The sequence below is a fragment of the Engraulis encrasicolus genome, chromosome 5, assembly GCF_034702125.1.
Source record: "Engraulis encrasicolus isolate BLACKSEA-1 chromosome 5, IST_EnEncr_1.0, whole genome shotgun sequence".
NCBI classification, from domain to species: Eukaryota; Metazoa; Chordata; class Actinopteri; order Clupeiformes; family Engraulidae; genus Engraulis; species Engraulis encrasicolus.
In genome coordinates, this window is record NC_085861.1 from 25,541,675 (window position 1) to 25,554,439 (window position 12,765).

A 12,765-nucleotide genomic window follows, 5' to 3' on the forward strand; every position below is an offset into this window, starting at 1 on the left:
TGATTAAGAACGGCTAGTCTAACAGGCACTATCAATCCAATCAAAATACAACCAATTGAGTGCTCTGTGTGTGTGTGTGTGTGTTCAGTTGTGTTCTGTTGCCTGATGCAATCAAACCAGGTATCTTGCTAATGAGGAGTCATTCAGGTGCCCCAGTAATACCAAGGGGCTAATTGTAACTAGGAAAAAATAAACACAAAACCCCCCACCATAACAGATGCCAACAAAGAAGTGTCCCAACCAATACGGTAACTTTAATGTGCGCTACAACACCGTTTGTGAGATAGGCTTGAAAACAGTGCGTGAACAAGTTTGTGATTTTCACTTAGTCACAACGACAACAGCTCAATCACTGGGTGCAAGACCATCAAATCAAAAAGTCCACTGTTCTCCTCTCTCAATGTGTCAATGAGTAGGTCCCATCAGGAAGTACTGTTCCCTCATTAAGCTTACACCAGGAACTTAAAGCCATGAATGAATCACAAGGAAGACAACTTGAAATGGTCACTGGCATGCAAAACATGCATATCACTGAACCAATTTTAGTTCCTGTTTCGACACAACCCTCATGGCTGTTGAGAGATCGCTTCTCAATGATTAAAATAAGTCAGAAATTGAAGGTAATACAGCAAGTGGCCATAATAACCTCTTGATTTAACATATGTGTGATCAATTTTGTTAAGTGGAATAGCCAGACTCGATGACATTTAGTTTTGATCATTTGAAACAATACACATAGCTATAATAATGAAGTGGATTGAGAAAGTTGACTTGAGTATAGGGGTCCACTGTATATTTCCTCCATTTTTCTATTATAATCTCGTGTTGCAAAGGTGCGAGTGATAAAAAAGTAGTAAGAGTTCTTTTTCAAAAAAACAAAAACAACCTTTAATAGAAAAATAAATATCTGCTGCACATGTGTACACATCGATTGTCCAGGTCCCAACTTTCAGTCCAACCTCTCAATTCCAACTGCACATTTTCAGTCCAAAAAAAGAAAAAGGTGTCATCAAAAGCAGTCACTAGGATACTGGGGACACTAGGAACTGTGTCCAGAGAGGTCCTTGCCGGGTGGGCAGGTGAGGTCACTTGTCTCTTTGAGGTATGTTTAAACAGTCATCTGACCAGGCACAAGAGTCCTGCTCCAAGGCCCACCGCTCCCAACAGTGTCATGAGGGCTCCCCTCACAACAGACTCTGAATCCTCCTCGTGGAAGAACTCCACAAATCCATCCTGTCAAGTCAAAGGAAAGGGGGGTAAAGAAAAACACTTGATCAGCCTTTTTATACATGCAACACCTTGAGTTCAAGCAAGAGTCAAAGCGGTTTCAAAATACAGGAAAAGTTTTTGCTGCATCAGGGTGCAAAGTTTCAACACAGCCTGAGCAGCCCTGCTACGGATATGCAAGGCAATCAAATGAACACGACAATGAAGATTCAACCCTGCACTTGGTCAACATGTCTTTTACACAGAGTGCTCTCTGATACCAAGATTTAAAATAACACCACATAGTCATCGTCCTGCCTGAATGGGTAGATTTCAGCTGTTGGTTCAGTGCGTGACAGTAAACCTGAGCAGTTTTTTTTATTCAAAGGCAAGCTTACCCATTCCTTGTTGTTGACCAACCAGTCTCGTTGATGTGTGAGCAGGTAAGAGGAGACCAGGCTTGCCACCTCGTCAATGCAGTGCTCCAGTTGCCTAGCTTTCAGGTGGTCGCACAGCACTGCAGTGAATCCCAGCAGGCTGGCTATCCGTCCCCAGTTGATGTTCCCATCGCTGAAGGTCTCTGTGGCAACAGCAGTAAGGAAGCTCATGTCTTCTCCTCGCTCGTCCAGATCGAGTCTTTTCACCATCCCTGCAGACCCAGAGTTCATTACATTTAGGACACTCCTCATAGCATTATGACTGGGTTAGGCTACCACAATTTACACAGAATGTAATTTACAAAATTAAATGCAAAAGATTTTATTTCCCATGGGTGGATGTACAGCTCCAACATTTACAGCAACAGGTTGCGCAAGAAATGCCAGCTAGTCTAAATATGGACAACAGCCACACGGATTGCATGTGTTATCTGACATTCACAATATCAGGACTTGAGAGAGAGGACAAACCTTTGTATGCGATGGCGTGCTTTATGACTAAGCTTTCCACAACGCGGTCCATGGTGGCCAGCGCCTTTGGCTGAGAACACCTTGGGTGTTTGAGACCTGTGTGACTCAAGAGGAAAACTTCAATGAGGTTTCGTGTGTCAATGTCCAGCTCCCCTTGATTTGAATGAGTTGAAGAATCGGGCAGATAGTTCAAGTCCAAAGAAGCCTCGGGAGACGACCCCTGAGAACCCCCAGGTTGTGTACTTCCACCAATGCGACTCAGGAAATCGTTTCTTGCTGTCGCTGCATGGTTAATATTCAATGGACGGTTGTGGTCCTTTACAGCATCAAAGTCTTGAAACGCTTTCGCGTTATCGTCCGTACGTCGAGACACGGTGGCCTCGGCGCCATGCTGCATACACGGCATCAATCCTTCGGCAGTTCCATTGTATGGTAGTAGGTGGGTCAACACACTCGAAGTTGCGCGCTGCGTACTATACATCTTCGAAACTCGTTTTTGGTCGATACTTTTAAATCCAGAAATAAATTCGTCGCAGAGCTGAAGAGTTCCAAGTAGGCATTACTCGAAGATTAGTTCGAACATGTCTAACCAGATACGTGCTGCACTCACTTCTTGTTCAAAGCACACTTCACTGTGTCCGATTATCCGTCCCTCGTGTCGTGTGTGCCCAGTGTGTGTGCTGAACTGAAAAGTTGTCTGGGATTGGGGAGTTCAATGGCTAGAATGCACGGCCCTCACGTAGAGTAGGGAGCCACTCCTTCTCTATGTGACGTGATCTCTAGACTCTCAAAGTCACTTCCTGACACTCCCCTGTTTCTTAATTTATTTATTTATTTGACACAGTCTTAAATTATACCATCTCCTTAATCTCCCCTGTTTCTTAATTTATTTATTTATTTGACACACAGTCTTAAATTATAGGCCTACCATCTCCCCTTTTGGAAAGCCGTGGAATAGCCTAAGCGTTTTTTTTTTCATTAAAAAGTTAAACTGTCAAGTAGCCATTAACCACAGAATGTGTTTGTTTAGAAAATTCACAAATAATGTAAGCTTCAAATTAGTAGTCCTGCTGCAGAACACATTTAAAAACGCAATCCTATTCTGTCAATATGCTAATCTTCCGGGATAGTCCTACACGCACCCATTTGAACAATGACAAAGGCAATTCGTTACATAAGTGTTCTAATCTAATCCATCTGGGTACAAACAGAGATGGTTTCTAACGAACAAAAAAAATCTGCTGAAGGATTGTTCGAAAAAATACCAATGAATGTGTCTGTTTCACAACAATGTGCAAAATTGCATTATATTGGCTACACATAACGGGTTTTGCTTATCAACCTTATGTGACATTTGTTTTTGCGTTTGGAGCTTCCAACTATTTTGCTTCCGCGTAGGCCCATGTCTTCATTTTTATCCTCGTGCTCCCTCTTGTGGATTTCAAGATAAGTGCTCTACAAAACATTTGGGCCAGAGTCAGCGTTCAGAGTTGTAGGCCTAGTAGGCTATAGAAGTGTGTAGGGCTGTGGAGAGCAGTGTCCTCGCCTACACAATTTCAGAATTAACTCAATTTCATTCTGACTAGACACTTCACAATTCGGTTATTCAATTTAAGTGCAATGTAAACTTGGCGGAACTATCTTCTGAATGATAAATTCAGAATTAAAAACATAATAAACAAGGCTATTAACCCGTTAAGACATGGCGGCCCCAGTTACACTTCTTGGACGCCATCTGATGCTACTGTGTCTTTGTAGTGTAGTACTAAGAGAGTAACACTTTTCCAAGTAATATTAAGATGTTCCACTGTGGAGTGGTGCACATTATGGGACTACAGCAGCCATGTGATTTACCAGATGGCCACGTGTATCTTAACACCACTAGTTATAAATGCGTATGATGAACTCGCTCGCTCTACTGGCATGCTGGTGAAAGATGATCCTGGCAGAACAAGTTTGTCTTAGTAGCCTATAGGTGCTCTCTTCAAATTTTTCTTCATGGCTGACTGGTCTGTTTGACGAGATGAGAAATTAAACAACAAAACTTTCAACTGGCATAGGCATTTAAGTCCGTCTTTAATACATTCTTTTAGTAAAAACTAACAAGCTTGTGCAATTATTTAGAATAGACCCTTGCAGACTTAACTTAACAAAGTCACAGAGAAAGTGGGTGATCTGAATTGAAGAAGAGAGTACAGTTAACCCTACGTCAGCTTTAACATTTGAGTTTTAAGTGCCTGAATGCACACGTATGCACATTATTACATAATAATAAACAAAGAAACACAATAGATGCTTTTTAAAATCACATTCATCACATTCAAATAATGGCAATTGTCTTAGGTACCAACCTACCACACATTACTGGACGTCAGGTCAAAATCACCTCGTTCATATTAGGCCTACATCTGTGTCATTGTTAGCTTACTTTCAATAGCAATGCCTACAAAAGTGCATTTTCACATGACAAAATATGTTTTCTGATTATTGGATGTTATAACAAGTGTGCTTTATTATGATTCTACTTAGTGTGATTGAATTTAGTGTATTGGATAATGTCAAATACAGGGGCATTTATGTGGAACTCAACACTGACATAGCACCTTAAGCATAGTAAGCACTTTCCGTGTTCATTTGCACTACTTACAGTATGTGGCCGGAAGTTTACCAGTAGGCCTACTAGTTTTGCAGGTGTAGGCAGAGAAACAGTGTAAATTATTGCAAACAGTACAACCTCACCTTGACACCAAGAAAAAATATGATTTATTGTATGTATAGATTGCTGGTACTGCAAGAGTGAGGAGTAGGGAGAAAAGGTTTAAAATATTTTCTTTGTAATTCCCCACAAGGAAATGGAAATGGAAATTAAGCAAAAAAATCACAACACTAATGTTCCAAAAGCTTAAGGCATTTGATCATATCAAGACATTCTGTCACAGTACGACTCTGAACTCTCCAATCATGGTAGCCACAATCTCTCTTCATCTTTTGGGCATATGGTATGTCTGCTGTGAAGCACACTAATGAACTATCACTAGGGATGCACGATGTATCGGCCAGAAGTATCAGTATCAGCCGATATTTGACATTTCTCAACACATCGGACATCGGTCCGATGGGTAAAACTGGGCCGATGTTAACTCCAATGTTTTTTTAATATATATTACGGTTCTAAAAGATTGGACTTGACGGTGACTTTCATTGTTTGTCTCAATTTTTTATCTAATTTTATCACAGGGAGTTTAAAAGTGTTTTTGGAAATGAGAGGACATTCACACTTTCAGTTTGTTTGCATCATTGTCAGTCTGTATTAAATGTTATCTCTTTTTTAAAAGAAAAGAAAATAATCGGTATCGGTTAATATCGGTTATTGGCCAAAACCGCAATATCAATATCGGTGTCGGCTGAAATTTTTCACATTGGGCATCCCTAATCTCTACCCATAACTGCAGCGGTTGACTTTTTGCTGTTTTCTGAAGACCTCATTCTTGAAATAGTCTATATAATTTGCACTTAATGTATCCAACATACTCTTACTTTCAGTTAAGTAACAAAACGTATGGTAACATTCAACATCTGTGTTGTATTGTATTCCAAAGGCCTACTACCTGCTTTTAAACATTATTTTGGTCAACCTGTCCACCTCCGCCCAAATGCTTCTACTGTTGTAGAACAAGGCAAAAGTGATAAAACTGTATAGAAGTAACGTGAAAACAGACAAAACATTCCTCTCAACCTTCCATGGTAAAATAAATCGGCCCCCTCTAGAAGGTACGTGTGGATGTTTGAAATGAAATATTATAATTTCTGTGAGATTTCTGAATGTAAGTAATACTGGAAACATTTTGTCAGCCAACCAGTTTGCTTGTTGTGACTAAAGATTGCCGTCTGTGGGGTAGATCCTTGGGGGTGGGTATGTGATCTCCTGTGACAACACTTCTGTCGGGCAGGGAGGCAGGTAGCTGTTTGCTTTTCTTCGCCTTGGCCATGTTGTAATCGCCCTAGTCAAAGTATTTTTGCTGATGAAGAACAGAGAAGTAAAAGTTAAGTGTGACTTCACACTTTCATCATCACTAATCAATGCAACGGGCCAATTCAAACAATCAGAGTCGCTTGTTTGATAAACTGTGAAGTGTGAACCCACCCCTTTCTGAAGCCTTTTCATCAAGAAGTCTGAGCAGCCTGGTTTCTGACCAACAGTTGGATATTTGGACTTTCGTCTCACCTCTTCTGTTGCTGCTTGGTTTTCTTCTGCGTCCTATTGAAGCAAATTCAGGCAAAGTCAGACATATACATACATATAGACATATAGTACATAGCTGCAAAAAACATCCCAACTTAAGCAGTGGCATTACCACAGTATGAGGACTTTTTTCAGTTAATGACTCAGAATATGGGACCAAAACGCCACGTCTTTCACAACGTAGTATCATTTGCTCACTTCAAGAAGATTACTATAATTCATTGCTCCTAAACAAATACATCAAAACTACATATCTTTCTGTAAAGGGCTACATTTCAGAAGATCTAGATGTCCAATGTCAGTTTGAACATTTCCAAGATTAGGGATATTGTCCCCCAATCTCATTGCATAACATCTCAGAGACCATGTATTGTTTAATCAGTGTTTGAATCACTCTTTAAGTCTGTGAGGGGCCAAATAAACGTTGTCTTTGTTCTCTGGCCTCAGGTTTGAAACTGCCCTCCCCCAACTATTGACTTGACTTTGCCCTTGCTATTGGATCATTCAACATGACCTCCCTTCCTGTAAATTCTCTGTAAATTCAGATGTTGGCCTGTTAGACTATCTTCTGCTTGTACCTGCCCTGCTGTTAACACCTTTGGAGAGAGAGGGGGAAGGGGGCCTTGAGATGGGCCTGTGTGGCCTGGCTCCCTCTCCCTCTCTCTCAAGCAAATAAACCTTGCATTTCTGAATTTCAACTATTGCACTGGATTCTGGTCTTAACGAAGGCAATAAAAGTACCTCGTTACAACAGAGAGTAGGCTATTATCAGAAAGGGCTATGGTATTAGGCACGGACGCAACCAAGCATAAAAATGCTTGATCAACACAATCTATTAGTCTAATAAAGGTGGGAGTTGAATGCTTGGCAAACAAGTTGGACAGTTTTTTTCTAAGGTGATTTCCCAAGACATAAAAAACGCTGCTTCCTACTTGGAGCAGCGAGTGAACTGCCTCACAAGCATGTGGCCGGGCTACACCTGCAATCCACGTCAGAATCAGGGCCGTCGTTAGGCCTATTTTAGGAGGGCTTTAGCCCCCCATACATTAGTATTAGCCCCCCCGTAACGATTTTGCAAAAACATTTTTCCAAAAACAAATGCTGTAAAGCACTGAATACGAACCACCAAGAAGGCAAGTTAATCTGAATACAAGTTCATGGTTGCTTATTTATTGTTTAATGCCACTTATATCCTTAATGGCACTTATTATACTGCACAGCAATAAAAGCAGGGTGCACAGCAATATGTTATGCGGGGGGGAAACAGGTAGAGGATTGTGCTTTGTGACTAACAACACCTCGAGAAAAGTGTAATTACTTACACGGATGAAATCTTCAGACCCAAAGTACCAATTTTCACTCACAATACCCGTGTAATAAATCAATTTGGGCAGTCATGGGTGAGCGGTTAGGGCGTCAGACTTGCATCCCAGAGGTTGCCGGTTCGACTCCCGACCCGCCAGGTTGGTGGGGGGAGTAATCAACCAGTGCTCTCCCCCATCCTCCTCCATGACTGAGGTACCCTGAGCATGGTACCGTCCCACCGCACTGCTCCCCATGGGGCGCCACTGAGGGCTGCCCCCTTGCACGGGTGAGGCATAAATGCAATTTCATTGTGTGCAGTGTGCAGTGTTCACTTGTGTGCTGTGGAGTGCTGTGTCACAATGACAATGGTAGCCTAGAAATCTAGACGCCCCTAGCGACCGCAAATTGAATTTGCTCCCGGGGGTTTTTGCTGTACGGCGTCTAGATTTCTAGGCTATGACAATGGGAGTTGGAGTTTCCCAATGGGTTTTCGCTTTCAATTTGACATTGTCTTGAAATTATAGTTGAGTTTTTAATATTTGTCTTAACAGTTTGAAAACACACATGAACTGATTAAAATAGCTACTAATGGAGTAAAAATGACCAAATATCTGCCGGGGATGCATAGTTTTCCAAGTAAGGAACCTGTTTGAATGAATCGCTTCCTGACCACTGCTTCTCCTGGAGACGCGCAGTTAGTAACTCCTTAAAGTTCCTAGTCCTTGTGTAAATTATGCTCTCTGCATTTTTATCTAATCATATTAACTTCCGTACATAATATTCATCAGTTGAAACATTTTGAAATGTTTTGTTTAGCTTACATTGTTCATTAAAATGTGAAATAAAAATAAAAAATCACTGTAACTAGTGTTTAAAAATCGGTATGGTGCTCTTAAAATAATTGTTCAAGAGGACGCTTTTGCACACCTCTGTAGGTGGGCAGGTGCGTAGGATATTATCCCAGTGGGGTTGTCATTCAAGTGTAAAGAAATCCTGCATACTGTCCATTCCACCAACAAACTTTAATACAACATGAAGAAGGTCGGATGACCGAAACAATGTATTAAAGTTTGTTGGTGGAATGGACAGTGTGCGGGATTTCTTTGCTCTTAAAATAATGAATTCATACAAAACCTTAGCAGGTGAGCTGAAAAAATTTCGCCGCGCGCTATGCGCACGCATTTTCTTCCTCTGGGGCTAAGCCCCCCCTGTCTCTCAAACCTAGTGACGGGCCTGGTCAGATTGATGGATGCCAATCACCGCAGATTACCGACGGCATGAGGAGGTCTTCTTAGGCCGGGAGCTACATATACCCCTCAGGATGTTTTTTGCTTACTTTTTTTCGCTATGATTTCCTGTTAGTCTCTATACCCTGGGCCATAACGAGTTGATAGGGTCCACTCCCAACTCGGCCCCGTTTGGTCTTAGGGCACAAAAAAAACATCCTTTAAGGAAAAGCTGCAGGCGAAATTATATACTTGTAAATATTAAGGTACTGCAGCTCCATGGTCCTAGAACCCTGTAAATTGTCATGGGTCATCCTGTCACATAGGGGAACCAACCTGAAAAATGTTTCAGGGCTTGGGGCTTTTATTCTGTCAAATATCATCTTCAACATACCCAAAAAGCCCCAAAAATGCTTGTCCGCCTGACAAATTGTCTTCAATTTTTTCATTTTCAACTCTGTAATGATATTGTAATAAATTTGTAAGCTGCCACAAGAGGGCGCTAAAATGACAGTATGCTAATTAAGCTGCCACCACCTTTAATTATAACCCGGTATGGTCCGGTATGGAACAACCATGCACAAAAGGATTCAAGAAATAACAAATCTTTATTATTAATGCAAATTCATTAAAATAACTGAGCACCCATAGGCCATCTCCCCTACACAGAGTTTCCCCGCCCCACACAACAGGAAGTCTGAGTAAGCCACACAGGTCAAGTGATACACTAGGCTACAATACCCACAGCATGCTTGGACCCATAACCCAATCCCCGCAATAAATAGCTAGATAAATACGTGCAATAAATAGAGGCTATAAATAAGCTACATCACAACAAAATAGTCACAGCAATTCATCACAGCAACTCAGTGGAAAATTCATCACAGCAATTCATCACAGCAAGTCAGGCCTTCAGTAATTCATCACAGCACTATATAGCAATTCATCCCGGCAAGTAATTATGAGTCCATTTAAAATCATCAAGACACGGCACCCATCGGAATCATCATCAAGACATCTACCCTACTAAGACAGTTACACGCGTGAAAAGACAGACTTTCGTTGGAGACCGAGTTACAAGTATTAGAGCGATGGCACCCACGCGCTCACACACGCACCAACACGCACGCACAATGAAGGAATAATTTTAAAAGCGGACTTCCCTGTCCGTGGGCAGCGAGACCCCGTTGTCTCGCTGCGGAGCGAGACCTCACTTCATTCCATCAGTCAGTCCCTTGGATCATAAGCGAGCCCTCGGCCCGAGCCTTTGATCAGGAACGAGCAGTCCATCAAGTTGGCTATTTAGCCGGGTTTGGAGTGGCTGAGGCAACCCGCTGGGTCCGGCTACACTGTCGTGGCCCTGGCTATCTAAGCATTTCCCCCCACTATCTTACTCCGGGTCACTAAGTGGTCCCCGGTGTCTTCAGCGCCGGCGGTCCTAAACAACCGCGAACGCCACAAAACGTTCCCCACAATTGGACCCAGCAGACCCAACTGCTTCTGTCTCTCGGCCTCTCGCGAATGAGCCCCAACACAGCCATGGCTTTCTTGGCATGCCAAGTAATCAGTGTCATTGTCAACAGGTGAGCGGGGCAGTGTGAAAGAATCTGAACAGTGCCCCTTATGACACATAACATTTCAATGTCCATGTATTGTTTGATACGTGTTTGAATAACACTTTTAGACTGTGCAATGCCAAATAAAAGTTCCCTTTGTTTATGGCATCAGGATGTACTGAACTTCCCTTCCCCCAAACTGCTGATTTGAAATTACCTATCCATTGCTATTGGCTAAAACTATCACTGTATGTGACATCATCCAATGTGACCTCATTTCCTGTGGAGGTGTTTTTAAGTTCAGCCACTGGCATTGTTCTGCCCTTCTTGCTACTTCTTTGTCTGTACCTGTACCGTTAACACCTCATTGGAGAGAGGGGGTGGGGAGGCCTGTGGACAGGCCTTCGGGGCCTATTGGCCTCACCTCTCCCTCTCTCAAGCCAATAAACCTTGCATTTCTGAATTTCAACTATTGCACTGGATCTGGTCTTAAATATTAATTAGTAGTAAAACCTAGATACTATCAGATGGAGGTTCCACCGAGACAAAGAATTTGGAGTTTATTGGATTTAATTTGGAGTCCAGAGCTTGTGGTAAGACCATCTTCATACCTTTGGTTGACAGAAACATTTATCCTAAGTGAGTGTATTTAAGTGGTTGTTTGCTGTTGTCATGTGATTAAGGTCCTGAAGCTGGTTTCCCAACGCCATGATCTTGACGAAGATTTTTGGGTCGCTCCTTATTACTTGTAATATTGTAGATGACGGGGTCAGAGTTCTGTTTCATTGAAAATTTATCTTTATAGATATTACATAAATTTTAATTTTCTTTAAGGTGTGTGACTATTAGGAATAGCTTAATAGATCCACGGACTCGACCTAGTAGGGGTGTGGTGGAAAGGTAGAGTTTCTTTCTTTTCTGTCTTAAAATCTCTCTTTTCTTAATCTCTACCTGTTCTTACGACACGGCACCTTTGACGAAAGCTGTAGGCAGTTCCCTGACAAAGAGCTTTACTCTTGGATCGTGAGAATTGGCCCTACGTGAAATATCCTGGCGCCAGGAACTGTTGGGAGACTAGTTTGATGACTGAATTCATCTGGCAATAGCAAAAGAAACTGTACAGCTTTGGCATAGCTTATTTGAGTACTTGTCAACTGAAGGTGTGTAGGTCTATATGAAGCTCCTAAATTCAGAATTCAGTGCCGTAGTGAAATCAGATGCATGTGTCTTGTCTTTGTCTGTGTTTGCCATGGCTGTCTCTTTGTCTTTCTTTGTTATTTCAACTAACCCCCATCCCCATGTCCTGATCTACAGAAATTTGATCAATGTGTCTATCAGTGGCAACTGCTCAGAGTCAATCAAAAATAGCTGGCCAATATAGGAATAGTGGCAGGGGTGCCTATTTACTAAATACCCATTTTGATTGATTTTGAACAGCCAATGTCTCAGATATTCCACACGGTCTTGAACTTTTCCCTCCATTTTGTCTCTTTGTTTGGGCCCCTTTATTGTGTGTGTGTGTGTGTGTGTGTGTGTGTGTGTGTGTGTGTGTGTGTGTGCTGGCCAGTGTGTTTGTATGTGTAACTGTTGAAACCCCCCACACTTCCCCAACCTTAACGACCCTGTGACCCCCTCCCCGATAGGTGTGAGTGTATGTCTTCTTAAAAGTTAAAGAAAGCTAAAATCAGAGTGCTGACCTTAAGACAAAGAAACTTAACAGAAACAAGGATATTCCCAACCACAAATTGAATTTGGATAGATGTATGAATTTCTGTCATGACATTTTATTTTTCACCCTTTTCTTTGTTTGATTTGGTCATGATTTCATTTCACCCTGTTCACCCATTTGTTGTTTTGGTTTGACAAGAATGTGAGTTGATACAGTTTTGCTTTATTTACAGTTTCCTGATTTTAAGTGGGTCCTCTTTGATCATATATTCAAGATGGTTGTTTTTCCCATTAATCGTTTTGTGTCTTCTGAAGCAGGCCTGGTGTTATGGAAATGAGCTGGCCCACAGCAGTTGTGAGAAGAAAAGCATGGTGGCCTGTTGAGAAACCAAAACTTGCTAAGTTTAACATCTTGTCTATATACTCAAATGAGTGATTTGTTTGTTTTGCTGTATACAATTTTCCCAGGATTTGTTTTGTTTAGATTGGATGACAATTTTGGTAATTACACTTCCATAAGCTTTTGTTTTATTTTGTGTCAGTCTGCCAGAGATGCATTTGTTTTCTTTAAGCCACCTAACCTTAACTCTAGTGTACAGTCATGCCCCCACCTTCAGGTTTTAATCCAAGATACCGCTTTGCCGTAGCGAGTT

At 41.8% G+C, this 12,765-nt stretch overlaps 1 protein-coding gene and 1 long non-coding RNA gene across 2 annotated transcripts in view; both read right to left on the reverse strand.

Moving 5' to 3' along the window:
- Positions 1 to 239: 239 nt before the first annotated feature.
- On the reverse strand, positions 240 to 2,897 carry mcl1b (MCL1 apoptosis regulator, BCL2 family member b). Its single transcript, XM_063199015.1, has 3 exons — positions 2,115 to 2,897; positions 1,605 to 1,855; positions 240 to 1,233 (listed from the first exon to the last, which is right to left on the reverse strand). Exons 1-3 carry the CDS (start codon positions 2,593 to 2,595, stop codon positions 1,117 to 1,119), a joined length of 849 nt encoding a protein of 282 aa, XP_063055085.1. The 5' UTR covers positions 2,596 to 2,897; the 3' UTR covers positions 240 to 1,116.
- A 1,285-nt stretch (positions 2,898 to 4,182) lies between these two features.
- LOC134449195 (uncharacterized) overlaps positions 4,183 to 12,765 on the reverse strand; it is a 28,613-nt gene continuing 20,030 nt past the window's right edge. The window contains exons 2-3 of the long non-coding RNA XR_010034914.1: positions 6,259 to 6,372; positions 4,183 to 6,133 (exon numbers count right to left, since the gene is read on the reverse strand). This is a non-coding gene — a long non-coding RNA (uncharacterized LOC134449195). The remainder of the gene's footprint in view (positions 6,134 to 6,258; positions 6,373 to 12,765) is intronic.